The sequence below is a fragment of the Dipteris shenzhenensis genome, chromosome 30, assembly GCF_047967505.1.
Source record: "Dipteris shenzhenensis isolate YYH24624 ecotype China chromosome 30, Dip_SZ_1.0, whole genome shotgun sequence".
NCBI classification, from domain to species: Eukaryota; Viridiplantae; Streptophyta; class Polypodiopsida; order Gleicheniales; family Dipteridaceae; genus Dipteris; species Dipteris shenzhenensis.
The window spans coordinates 2990288-3004853 of record NC_141625.1 but is presented as its reverse complement, the minus strand read 5'-3'; the positions used below and the strand labels follow the sequence as shown (position 1 = coordinate 3004853).

The 14566-nt window shown below is 42.9% G+C and overlaps 1 protein-coding gene across 5 annotated transcripts in view; it reads right to left on the bottom strand.

The window, feature by feature from the left end:
• Nucleotides 1-14566, bottom strand: part of LOC147881608 (pentatricopeptide repeat-containing protein At5g10690-like) — a 58357-nt gene that overhangs the window by 17835 nt on the left and 25956 nt on the right. For 4 of the 5 annotated variants that reach the window (XM_087401591.1, XM_087401592.1, XM_087401593.1 and 1 more), the window contains 5 exons: nt 11010-11145; nt 10490-10731; nt 10127-10204; nt 9953-10024; nt 3398-3574 (listed from right to left, as the gene is read on the bottom strand). In XM_087401591.1, coding sequence (XP_087257717.1) covers nt 3398-3574; nt 9953-10024; nt 10127-10204; nt 10490-10731; nt 11010-11145 — 705 coding nt within the window. The remainder of the gene's footprint in view (nt 1-3397; nt 3575-9952; nt 10025-10126; nt 10205-10489; nt 10732-11009; nt 11146-14566) is intronic. The other variant, XM_087401595.1, reaches the window with a different exon arrangement.

Here is a 14566-nt window from a genome sequence, read left to right as displayed (position 1 = left end):
CCTTGATTGTCATTTAAAGCAATAGCTGGCTGAAGCTCATGCTTGATCAGAAAGACTACTCTTGAGAAAGAGTGCTCCCCCGCATAGAAGATATCATAGCCACAGTAATGACCTGTCTTTCCTACATAGACATGTTGATTGTGTTCTTGGAGTGCCACTATATCAGGCTGAAATCTATTGATATACAGCCACACAGATTTCCATTTCCAACTGTCACACATCCCCTGAACATTAAGTGTAAAGCATTTGATATGAGCAGCAACTTTCAGGATATCAACCCTGCATTTCTACCTCAGGGTCAGGGCCTCTTCCCTGAGAAGAAACATCTGCCTAAGGAGTAGACAGGAAAGCAGCAACCTCTTCTTCAGGGAAGAGGGATCTGCTAGCTGTTACCTGCACCCCAAGTGATCCCAATTCTTGAATTGACCTCTGGAGAGTTTCCACTAGAAGATGCACCATTCCAAGTGCGAGGGGGTGGAGGTCGTCGAACAGAAATAACTTTTCTTGGACTTTGCCATCCATCAATTGGAGGTTTCGGTCCTTTTGCTGAGGGTTGAATAGCAAGGAAGCGAAGGGGAAGAAGTAGTCCCATTTGAAACCACTGGAGCTTTGCCTTTATCCTGATTCACAAAAAGCTGTCTATTACCTTTATTTTTACTCCCAATAGAGGCAGGAGCATCCTTAGTGGGCATTTGAACAGGTAAAGTAGCAGGAGGCATTTTATGCTGACTCATTGGACACTGCCAAGCCATGTGCCCAAATTTTTTTACAGTCAAAGCAAGCCCTTGCAAATAAGCCCCATTTCAATTTATAAAAAGCACTTCCGATGTCAACATTGTTCACTGTGACTGAATAAGACTCTGGTGTGGGATTATCAGTATCCCAAAGAATGCAAAATCGATTTGAATTGCCATTAGGCCGTGGTGGGCAAACCACTTTGCCTAAAGTCGTTGCAATTTTAGGCAAGAGTGAAGCCATACATTGCGGGAAATCTACAACTTCAACCCAGACTGGACATCGATGTCGGATCAAAGCCTGAAATTCCCTTGTGGAAGACCATGGCAAAACGTGCACCATTTGCTGCCCAAAAAAGAGGGGCGAATGTTCCAAAAGCATTTGCCTGTGAATCTCATCTTCCATAATGACCTCAAAAAAGCCCCTGGCTGCATAGTATACCTTCTGAACAAATGAGCCAGCCAATGTGCGGGTCAACCAGTTGCCTACCTCTACAGCAGGTGGCATCTGACCTAGGAAAAATAAAATAACTGCATTTTTGACATATTCTCTAACTGGATCCACAATTTCATCCACTTCAACCATCAGACCAACCGATGGAACAGAGTCTTTCCACTCTTTCCTTGTGTCTGCAAATCCTTCATGCATGACTTCATAAACCAGTTGTGCTTCAACAGAATCATGCACTGGGTCATGCTGACCCTCAGCCTGCTTTAGCATTGAACTGATCGATCCTTTCGAAAAGTTTTTTCATAAGAGTATTCAGCCATGTTTTCGGAAGAGGATGGAACCCAAAAAGGAGGTACCTGTAAAGAGATAGTAGAGAAAAAACAGTCCCAAAAAAGCAGCCCACAGAGAAGAAGAAAGTATTGTATTTGCAAAGAGAAGAAGGGGAAAGAGAGATGTAGGAATTTAGAGAAAAGAAATGACAAGTTCTGTAGAAGAAGAAGAGAAAAAAACAGTAAAAGTTCCTAGATGAACTAGATTTCAGAAAAAGAAGAGAGATTCTGGCGATGGAAAGAGTACACAAGGACCCAGAAACAGAAATCAAAATTATTGCTGTTACATGCTAAAGACTGACATAGTCTTTTGTGGCCTGGGGAAATTGTTCCAACTTCTCAACTAATTCGACATCTTGGCTATCCTCTAGGTTGGGGGCTTACTCGTTCTCAACAAACTGATTGGGTGCTTACAAAGTTAAGGGCAAAACTTGAATATTGGAAGCTTGCAACTTGGCCATTACGTGTTCGTTTGCGAATAACGCAATCCATTTTGATAGCATACATACAATTCTACCTGCCTCTCATCATGTTCACTAAAGCAGATCTGGTTTCCTTTATGTCTGCTATCATGGAGATTTTCTGGTGTTCAAAAAATGGCAAGAAAAGTCTCAGATTACTCTCTATGCATCGTCTCTGCTCTCCAACGATGCACGGGGGTCTGAACATACTCAATATTCAAATGAATATACTTGCTCAGGATCAGCCTTGGGCTTTCATGATCCGCTCTCTTTTGTTGCATATTGATACTTCTGCTTTTGGGCATTGGCAGCCTACAATTCCTTGAGGGCTGAGAATATTTATTGGTCCAAAGTATTTCACCCTCCTTTGGCTATACAAGAACCCAGGCGTTCTTACTTTCTATCTTTCAAAGGCATTTCCTCTGTGGCGGATGTACTTCAGGATTATGGCACTCTTTTATCTTTTTCTATGGCTGCTAGCAAATATGGTTTGGGAGCTCATTATCGTCCTTTATGGCATCAAACTTCAGAAATGCGTACCTCGGTTGGAACTTCAGAATAGGCTTGAGGATTGGACTCTACATTCTTCTTCCTTCTTCAGCCCGTCCTTTGAAGCTCTCACATATCACAATGCCTTCTCTGTATAAAGTGTTATTACTTCCACCTTGGATTTCTGACAGAGCCAATTCTGTTTGGCATATGGATCGCCCACTAAAGTGGTGGAGAAAGCGGATGCGTCTCCTTTGGCATTATAAAGTCCCTCTTCGGCAACAGCTTTTCCTTTGGCGAGTCCTACTTGGCATTTTTCCATCTGGGCAGTTACTCGCACATAGACATATTACTCCGACTGTTTGCCACAGATGTCTACATTCTGCCTATTCTATGCTTCACATCTTCTAGCACTGTCCACACGCTTGTGATTTCCTCGCTCTCATCTGACAGCGGCTTCGAGCGAGATTTCATGCTGTTACTTTTGGCAGGTTCTTCTGGTTATTTGGTTTTCATCCAGCTAGACAGGGTTTTGATTTTATTTTTTGTTTGGGTGCGCTACTGGGCACTGTGGACTCTATGGATAGACAGAAATCATAGAGTCTTTGGTAATCCTACTTTTCCATCTTTTGTTTTTTTCAAACGATCTCTGCGGCAATCGTTCTATGATTGCTTTCAGACTCGTTTGATTGATCATGATGTATATCTAGCTTATACTGAGATTTTCAGTTGAGTAGTAGTTACTCCACTTTGGAAGTAACTACGAATGTAATTATTTCATAGCAATAAAATATTTCTTCTCACCAAACCAAAAAAAAAAATTGTGTGTGCGCGCGTATGTGTGTGTGCGTGCGTGCACACGCACACAGGGAGAGAGATAGGTGTAAAAGCAAATGCATTTAAAAATATAAAAGAGTTGCAATGCCCACGTACCTCAAAACAATCTTCACGATGCACAACTCCCAAGCACTTTCCTGACTCGTCCACAACGGGAAGAGCGGAATCTCGATAAAATCGCATGACTACTTTTGACAACTGCGTACTTGGAAGTAAAGGCTTTAAGTCCTCAAATTTGAACATCCACTTTTCAACTGGATCCTCCAAGGAAACCTGGGTAAATAACACTTGTAAACAACCAAGAACTCGAGTGTGTTGAATGAAACATGCAGTTTTAGAATCTAAAATACTCAAGAAATATTTTCATGAGTTTGACCATTTAGAATCTAATAGGAATCTTTGGGCTAAGAGAACCAACATGTGAATCAGCATAGAACCATATGGTAAGTGGGTTTTTTAGAACTTGATAAATCATGAGTTACATTAAAAGAAATAAAAAACTTCAAGCTTTTTCCCAAATTAGGCTTTTAGTCTGTGAGTTGCATATTAAGATAGTAGTCCGTGAATTGCATATTAAGACACAACCTGACTTTCATCAAAACTGGCAAATAGAAAACATGCATGCTTTAGCCTTTTACTATTAACAAGTTGATAGCTTGTATGTATAATAACCACAGAATTCATCATTAGCGGAGTGAGGCCATCTTTCGATAGCTATATAACATGTTCTACATTACTTCCCAAACTTGAGATGATATGAACTCTCCTTGATTTGTTAAAAATATAGCTATAGAGATAATAGGATGAACAACCAACATCTAAATGCCTATAATTCTCCAGAGATCATCAAACAGTAATAGTATCACAACCTTACTACATAACCAAATACACCATACTTATATACTAGTGATCCAAGTAGCATCTGCAAATGTAGAATGTCTTCATATGTCTTCAAACTCATCCTATGACAGTAACACAAAAAATACAGTTTTTAATGACACTACAGCTACACATGGGTACAAACAATCTATCATGATAGCAAATTGACACACGCTTACTCCATCAACACTCACTAGTGCTGTAGATTTTTTTGTGAACATAGGCAGTAGATCTACACACAAAACTGCAAACCCAGGGGTATAATTTTATACAAATTTCCTTATTAGTAAGTCTTTGATAAAGCTCCAAGACAAATGTAAGCGAAGTCATGCTAAAGGCTAGCACGTAGGTATACAGCTAGTCAAAACCTAGCCTACATTTACTGTATTCAATCGACAATTGTTTTGAAAAAGCTATCGCAATTCTGTCCCCAATGAAAAGTTAGATGCAAAAATGTTACAAAAAATATGTATATACGTCCAGAAACGTGCTCAAATTCATGTTGCAAAAACAAAGCAAAAATTGCAGTTCAACCTCAATGCTCACACACGAGGTTGAAAAACCGCAAACTTCATTGGGCAAAGTAGGAAGTAGCTATTTGACATCCCTTACAACATTCTCAGCACTCTGTATGTTGTAAACCATTGTAGAAACGTAGTCTCTAACAAACCACAGAAATGAGCACACCCTTTGTCACATGAACCATAATGACAGAAGCCCCACGGCTTAGTTATGGCAAGGTGGGAAATCGGAGGGCTCGACGGTGCTTGTATAGATAGGGGCCTCGAGGGCTTGGGTCTAGGGCCACCCTAGGCCTAGGCATTTTCAAAGAGGTGCAAAGGATAGCCCAAGAGGGGTTAAATGGAAGCAGTCCATTAGTGGACACATGGCACCAAGAGAGGGGAGGCCACTTGGCAGGCACTAGGCTAGGGAGAGAGTTCTAGAGAGAACTCCAAAGTGCAAGAGAGAGAGGGAGATCTCTCACACAGAACGAGGATACACAAACTTGGAGATTTGGAGAGGAACTCGTAGTCGAGAGGAAGAATACTGAGAGCCCTCTTATGTTGTTTCATTGGCTCATCGTGGTCGGGAGGAGTGTTAACCCTATGGCAACAAGGGTCAAAAGTGCAGTCTAGGACAACAACTATGAGAGCATTGTGTGTTAGAGTAGCAGCAAAGCTCCTCTTGTAATATCTTGAGTCTAAAAGATGGTATGATGAATCTTAAAGGATGAAGATAGCCAAAATACTCTCTAGAAAAGATCCAATCATACTTGCAAAATCAAGATCTAGAGAGAGAGAGAGAGAGATTAAATCTAGAGAGAGAAATACTAAAAGCCTACACTTTTTGAGGTCCCTCCACTTTGTGTAAAGACCCAAAAGGTTCCCCCACTTTGTGTAGAGACCCAAAAGGTCTCTCCCAAAAGTGGAGGGACTCCTATCCAAAAGGTCTCCTACAAAAGAGGTCCCACCACGGAGGTACCTACAGATTGTGTAGAGACCAACATGTATAAACCTCTCTCAATGGAATGAAGCTCCCACTGTTTCTGATTCAGTGTTCAAGCTTGCTATTGTGTTCATGTGATTGATCTCCATTTGCGTCCATGCTCTCTTACACTATCGTGTTCTAGCACGCCCTTACCCTTGCACTCTCTACCCTTGTACTCCCTCCTCCTCCTCCTCCTCCTCCCTCCTCCCTCTTTCTCCTCCCTCCTCCTCCACTCTCCTCTCTCTTCCTTCTCCTTCCTTGTCCCTCCTCCTCAACCCTTACCCCTCGAATCCGCGAAGGAGACTAGCTCTCCATTCCTCAACCTTGGACTCATCCTAAACCCTGTAACCCCCTTTGAGCCCTGGAACTCCTAGTTAGTTCTCTCAACCCTGTCCCCCTTTCCGAACCCTAAAACCCCCTTCTAAACCGTTATGATCGAGCCCTCTTTCTCACCCATGCGCGCATGAGATCTGCTTTCTATGCTTTAGCCTACACCTTTCACCGGAGGACCTATGCTACACTTATGAACACCTATGCTACAACAAGCAACAACACGACTGTAGGTGACCATGCCAAACGGTCCGAGCCTCAACCTCAACAGCGCTCCTTAAATCACCAGCCTGACGAAGGACACGATCCAGAATCACCAACCCAAAGATCAACACAAAAACGACCACACTAGTGGTTCTAGACAGTGATACTAATGAGTAAATAAATGCAACATGCCAAGAAGATATGCCACAGAACCTCAGGATCCTAGAGTCTGGAGAAATCTAGGCAGAGCAATTGACTATGCAGGATGCAAGTGTAGAACACCTTGATGACCAAACCAACAAAGAGCTAGCAACGGATGATACAATACAGCTTGTATGGCCACGAGTCTCACGGTCGCCATGTCACTCGATGCTTATAACTTCTTGCAGTCAAAGGCACTAGAAAGTCTTTTTGAGAAGCTAAAATCCTTCCTACCAACACCTGCTATGACAGAATACATTTGTCCATTCATAGCATCATATAAAAGCAGAGAGTTGGAGACAGATAAGTACGGCACAATAACATATAAAGAAAAGCCACTATGCAAGATCTACCTCAATACATCCACTATGCAAGAGGCTTTCTCATTTCCAGAAGCACAAGAAGAATATCTAAAGAAACATTTGAATGCAAGATTCTCTGAGATTCAGGATTTATTCTCACCCAACACAAAGTCACAAAGCGGGGGAATACGCCATGATATGATTCTAGATCCCATATACAAAGAGGCAGCTAAGTTTTTACTGACACTTTCAATCATACAGGAGTGCGAAAAAATTATATGTCAGTAAAAACTCTTACAATCCTTTGTAGAGCAAAACTACAAGACTGGGCTCAACACATATCCTTGCTGCTAACCAATTATATATCCACTACACATAATGGCAAAAGCTACATTGCCCATCTATTGGCCATAATTATTGGGTTTGCAATAGAGCTAGAGGAAGACTCTATACCCCTCTCAACACAAGATATAGAGGACTTTCAAACATTGATATTATCGCCAGAATGGGAATTAGACCTTCCACCTACTCTCAATGTGGATAACATGGATGGGCAACAATCTGAACAAATTCAAGAGAATGACAATGTGGAACTCTACAAAGAATCCTGCAACTCAATTCAGTCTTGCTCCCGCAACAGACAGACTCGAGCGTAGAAATCCAAGAGGATACCATGCCACATAATGACTTTGCAAGTGAGCCAAATAGCATGCCTCTCTAAGAATTGTTGGAGATAAGTGCACACTAAGTGTACTATTTCCCTAGTCTACATTTGTCTAAGTCTAGTCTAGTCTTTGTGTCTTGAGTGTGTGCCATGTGGCACCTCTACAATTATCCCATAAGCACTCTTGCTTTATGTCTTGTACTTTGGCCCATATATTCATGGGTCACATCATTGCAATCTATCTATCTAGCTTGTTTCTTGTCTACACTCTTCTCAAGGTACTTCTTGTCTTTCAATCTTGTTATTATTTCACTTCTAGTTTTCTAGTTTCTAGTTCTTGCTTCCATATTCCAACATGGTATCAGAGCCATGTAGATCCCTCTTCTCTCTCCTCAGTCTGATGTAGCCATAGCCGCCTCTTCTCATATCTCTACCCCGCTCAGCTGGTCGCCATCATTTCCGAACGGGCTGCTCCTGTCTGCCCTGCCACTCTCTGCGCCACAGATCTGCGCGCCAGATCTGCACGCCATTGCGCTGTCAGATCTGCTGCACAGTTCCGCTCTCTGCCAGATCTGCATGTGTGGCACTCCGTTCGTACCGTACGTTGGCCGTCTTCGCTGGCCGTACGTACCTGCACCCGCTGTACCAGTGCTGTACCTGTGAGCTGCCGTTCCTGTTCAGGTTGCCTCTACTGCTGCAGATCTGCCCGCCATTTCTGCCCCGATTTCGTGAGCTGAAGGAGCTGCCCACGACTTTCTGAAGCTGCTGCCCGTACCTTTTCTGTTCGAAACAAAGGAGGAGCTGAAGCTGTTTTATCTCTTCCCAACCTGCATTCAGTTCTTGCTAAGGTACTGTGCATTGTCTCTTTCAGTTTGCTGAGCAGTCTTTTTTTATCCTCATATCTGCAAACTGCTGGTTCCTCCTACTTCGATGGGCTGTCACATGCTATGGCCTTGACAAAGTGGTGAGAGAACCGGCTTCTTGGATCTCTCTAGTTCAGCTTGCATCAGTAAAGTCTCCCATCTCCAAAGATATTGCTATTGCTGTGCTTCTCAAAAGCTTACCTGACACCTATGCTACTCTTGTCACTACCTTCAAGTATCACAATAATCCTTCTCTTGAAGGTATCATCAATGCTCTCCAAGAGGAAGAAAGAACTCAACAACGAAAGGTAGCTGACAATGCATTTTTAGCAAAGAAAGGAAGTTCTAAGGTAAGAAAGCCTTGCACCCATTGTGGCAAAACTAATCATATGGAGAAAGACTGTTTCAAGGCTCATCCATGCACCATTTGTGGCCGTGATAATCACCGGGAGAGGGACTGCTACTCCAAACCCTCTACATCAGCCCCTGCATCTACCTCAGCCCATGTTGCTGCAACATCTCCATCAGCAGATCCTGCTGTTCCTTCCTCATATGATGAGAAGTGGGCTTTCTGATTACTTCATATTGCTTGTCTACCACTTTGACCACCGATGATGTAGGTCAAGGGGTTCTAGTGTTCTACTTTTGGACCTGAGGAGGGAATGTCTCCAAGGTCTATCTGTTTGTTTACAGTCAGTCTTCTGTCTATCTAGTCTTGTCTGTCTGTCTATTTGTCTATCAATCTGACTGTGTTTTGTTTTAGATGGTGGGAAACTAGAGGGCTCAATAGTGCTTGTATAGATAGGACCTCGAGGGCTTGAGTCTAAGGTCACCCTAGGCCTAGGCATTATCAAAGAGGTGCAACAGATAGCCCAAGAGGGGCTTAAATGGAAGGAGTCCATTAGTGGACACATGGCACCAAGAGGGGAGGCCATTTGGTAGGCACTGGGCTAGGGGGAGAGTTCTCTAGGGTGCAAGAGAGAGAAAGGGAGATCTCTCACAAAGAACAAGGATACACAGCCTTGGAGATTCGGAGAGGAACTCGTGGTCGGGAGGAGAATACTGAGAGCCCTCTTATATTGTTTCACCCTTATGCAAAGGTCTTCATACTGTGACACTCATACTGAGTTTCTACAGCTGTGACACTCATACAAGTCATGACAAAGGCTAGCACTGAAGGGGAAGACCAATCAAAAGGTAGCTCCAAATTCTCCCCATCCAAGCTCAACCACCTGTGATGATAAATGTATTTTAACTAAGTCTCTCCTAAACAAACAGTTCTAAGCTTAGATAAAGTAGCTGCTGATAGGCCAATACACAGTTAACAGTTGTTGAAATATGAATAAGATGCAACTTGGGGAGAAACTTGACAAGGTAATATTTCCATGTCATTAATACACAATGTGCATATGTATCAAACAAATATGAGACACTTCAGACCTAGAAGAGAGCTATTAGAGCTTATAAACATTACATGGAGAATGTGCTTTAATCAAGCTAATCAGTTTCTAACCTTCATAAACAATTTCTTTGAATTTGAAAGGATGGTTGGCTAAGCAAAATGCAAGTGTTTCACAGGAGAAACATAGATAGGCTACAATAGGCTTTATTCCAAAGTGTACAAAATCGGCTGTACAGTTATGTAATGTGAAATTACACAAATAATATGTGGGGACGGGAAATTTTTATTTTATTAAGTGAGCAAAAGTTAGAGCTTCACCCCTTTCTGAAGCAAAAGCGGACTGAACATATTATAGCCAAAGTCTGAAAAAGTTTGCAGTCGAATGACAGCCTGTTGTAACAAAACCAAAAAGTTAGGCCTTTAAGCTACATGGTACAATGGCATGTTTTATACGAAAAAACAAGAACGAATTAAATTTCATATGGAATTTACCAAGTATGCACGACTGCTCAATGGGATCCCTTTCTTGAGACCTATCATATCTCTTAAAAGTTCTATTGCCAGACCTAGCTGTTAAAATATCAAACAAGAGCGTTATGAAAACATGGCAACATTATGATGAGGGAGATCTACAAGACCAAGCTGACCTCAACAACAAGCACAAGAGAAATAGAAGTCAAACAGCCCCTGCTTCATACTAGCCAACAATGCTCTCACTCAACGATTCTCTCACTCAACAAATACACAAGCTCGAAACCAGATCTAGAGTAAGTAAACATCTGTCCGCCTTGTACATCTTTGTTTTTCAAAGTCCACTAGTCATATGTTCCCCTGACTAAGGAGCTAGTTGTTCACCTGGCCATTATTTACTGCAGCCTCAATAAGCAGCTCATCTGCCTCAGCTCTTTGTACAGGCAAGATTGGCCCAGCAGCTACTGGAACCATTTCAGCCCGAAGCATTTTCACTGTATCAACACTACCATTTGCAGCAAATGCTCTCATAAGAGAGAGAAACACATGCGACTTCGGCCGCAGCTCTGGGTTTCCTTTAGCATGCTCCATCATTTCTTTCAACAGGAATAGGCCTGCAGCCAAGCCTGAGCCACACACAGCAGACAAGGTGCCATCAGAGAAAGATTATTATAGTGAGTTCAGCAGGCTAGGTTAGCCCAGCTAGTTGATGATGTTCTAAACACCAGACCTTGTTCTAAGAGACATAGAAAGCTGGAGTCCAAATATAACTAATACCTCAATTGGTTCGACCATTTAGTCAGGACAGACTACATAGAATATTTAACAGACTGTGGGAAGGACAACTTTGAAACCATACCTAAAGGCAATCTCAGTAGATAAACTTCCAGCCACATTGACAAACCTGAAGAGGAGCCTGCTGAGATGTAAGCATCAATGATGACACCATACGCAACACGATCCAGGGCACAATCTCCTGATACTTTCAGCTCGTTCACCAGGCTCATTACACCATCCAAAAGACCATGCTGGCCAAAACCCTGGTCACACAGAAATAATGGGCTGTACCTATGAATGGAGTATCCAGGGTTTATGAAACCTGTTTGAAACTTGCATGTTAAATACATTCTAAAACTAGCACAATCAAGCATACTGCAGGATATTCGGAGCTTTGTGCACTGAGTTTCAAATAAGAACAGAATGACAGGAACAGAGTGGATGACTGACATTCTGCCTGCAAATTAGGAGGGATGATGAACACAATAGAAACAGACTTTCAAGTTTAGTACTCTTATTGAATTTACAAACCAGATAAGGGATTAAGAGCCTTTTTCAAATCAGGGTACTGGCGATAATATCTTGCGGGTTAGGGAAGACTCAATATCAAAAACGTCACAGAAGTACAAAACAGGGCTGATCCAAGCAAGTATGCCACTGACAATAAACTAGATAGTATATGCTCCTTTATTAACATCATTTAGATGACAAATTCTCTCCATGAAACAGGATAGTCTAGAGTAAATACTAAGTAGACTCATACCCTCAATCTTTTGCTCTACCCTCATTTTAACTATGGCCCATGGGCAAGTTGTTTTGACATGCAAGTTGCTAGCATACAATTGAAGGGTCTATGTCTAAGCCACAATGTAATGAGCGATGCAATTTCAATGGCTTGCCCAAAAACCCACCCTACACAGTTGGCAATTAAAATCCCTTGCGATTAAGAAGCTACAAGTCCCAAGTCATATATATAATCAGCCATCAAGTATATTGCTGAGTCAATCGGAGGAGACAAGGAGGTAGGAGGTGCCAAAGGGTGTAGCCACACCTTGTCATTTAACTCTATTAGTGTTTGGAGTTCATAAGAGTTCATAGAGCTCATTTGAGCAAACTTGCCGTAATGTATCTGAGTGAAAGATGAAACAATGGTAAAATGAAAAAAGAGAAGACAATGAGAAAGAAAGAAAGAAACAAATTTTATTAGAGTCTTCGGAAGCCCGATGGGTCTATGAGACTGAAAGAAAATCTGATACAAATCACAATAAGGGTGGAGCTACTGAAACGAGCATCATCACCCATGCTGAATCCTAAGTCTGATCATACATAATCAAATCAAATACATTCGGATGTAACAATGAAAAGAAAAGGACTGAAGCAGAGCGGAATCCTCCGTATGTCATGTCGCCCTAGCTGGTGCATAGCCGGTGATGGGACGCTGGTGCCCGTCAAGGGGTGCTATACGTCTCGATCTCCTGGACAAGGCTCGACGCAAGACCAAAGCCACTGTGACTCCCGTGGGACGTATCCCGGGTCTAAACAATGATGGGAGGTCCCCCAGGGTGATCTGTGTGTCCCCTCGATGTCTCGTGTGTCGTGTTGCAGTCATCGGGTCGGGGTCTCTGTCACGTTTGCAGCTAGAGACTGGACAATCAATGTCACTTGATGAGAAGAACTCTGTGATCCTGCTCTGAGAGGTGTCTGATGATGTGGCCAAGCCTCGTCACCTGAGTAAGTACTCTCTGTGTCGGACCCCCTCGTGAATGAAGGCCGTGAGGCATCTCTGATCTGGGTAGGCGAGGAATCTGGAAAGGAGCCCGGAGCTGTCTCTAAAGAGGCAGTGGTAGCGACCTCGGATCTCGTAGTACACTGGGCACCTAAAAATAAAATGCTCCTTTGACTCGACCTCCTGACAATCGCACAATATGCATAAGCGATGCTCCCTAGGAATCCCCTCTGCTCTTCCGCTCTCTATGCGGAGGTGGTGTGATGATACCCAAAACACCGATGGAGATCCGTAGTGAGTGAGGCATATGAAGCTCAGTATATCCCGGTGGTGTGATGAATCCCTCCTCCGAAATACGAAGACAGTAATCTCTGTAGAAACTCAGCTTCACTGGAAGCTCCCTCGGCTCCCACCAGGTCCTAAAGGTGTGTAGCTGCAAGAGATCCTCACGAATGACCTGGTTGGTGTGTGGCCCGATCGGGATGGTGGGTGGGAGTACCAGAGGGGCATCTAAACTGTACTGAAAAGGAGGTATCCTATCGATGTGAAACTGTTGGGGTAAGTATGATCAAGGGCTTGCTCTATGGTGCATGTGTGCATCTAGGGGAGTCACATGTGTATTTGTGTGTGTTGTAAAGGCACATCAAGTGCTATGATGTGTCTAGATGTGTCTAGTGTGTGACCTAAGTGATGATGTAAGACAAAGGCAATCCCACTGATGTAGGGATTGATTCCCACTGATGTAGGGGCTGATTGCCACTATGTAGGGAAGGTATTACCTTCTCCCCCTTTCTATAAGAGAGAGTCCTCTCTCTCACAATCATAATAGAGAACTACCATCTTTCTTTCATTGTGCTCTCACACCTCTTGCAAGATGCATCTATTCTATCCTACGGGATCCTACAATTGGTATCAGAGCTTTAGGTTCTAGATCTAGCCTAGTCTAGCATTAGATGCTATCTCTAGCAGAAACTACTAGTTTCTCATCTTCTCCATTTTCCTTCTTCTTCCCCAAATCTTTGAGAGCTCTGTTCTCTGCCTACAAACGACCATTGCCCAAACCCTTTGAGCTGCAAACTCCTCACGTATGGGCGAACTTACAGCTGCAAGCATTTAGGGAAATTTCGTCTGTATGCGCAATGCCAACACTCACACTCCTCGACGAACTTTCGCGCAATTCCGCCTCTGTACCTACCTATCTGCAAATTCCTCTGAGCCCGTGCTGGACGACACTGAGGACAAGCTGCTGCTGAAATCTGAGCTCATTTGGACAAGAGATGGAGGAGAAAACGACGAAAAACTAGTCGGTCTTCTCAAGCTTGGCTATGGCGACCTGACGCAACATTGCGCCCCTCCTTGCTGGTAGCCCTTCTCTGGTATAAGGCCCTTCTTCCTGCATAAAAATCCCCTTGAATAGAGCTATGAGCTGTGAGAATTGCACCCTTCAAGTTCTGGTCTCTGTTTTGGACAGTTTTGACAATGTTGTGAGTTTGATGGTATATTAGATGATACTTTAGCGTTTCTGATGTTTTAAAGTGTCGAATAGCATCAGTACAACTATGGCTACAGCTTTGCTTTAAGTTGCTACACCTAGATTTGCTTAGAATACTTTCATTTAGCCACCTCTATGAAGCATGCAAGTGAAAGCATCATTGATTTGTAGTATGGAATTTGGTTGCAAGCCTTTGCTACTCTAAATGCTTGTATTTTGAAGCTCTTCAACTCTTTCTAGCCTTGTAAGAGAGTAGACACTGCCCATTTTGGGTTAGACCCTCTCATGGCTACCATCTTGAATATGGATAAGTTCAATGGTAAAGGCTTTCACACATGGCAGATGAAGATTAAGTTTGCATTGATGAGAGAAAAACTCTGGGGACTTGTTAAACCTGCTTCAACTACTTCTTCAACAGCCTCTAATGCTGGACAATCCTCAACTCCGACACATCCGGCAAGAGATC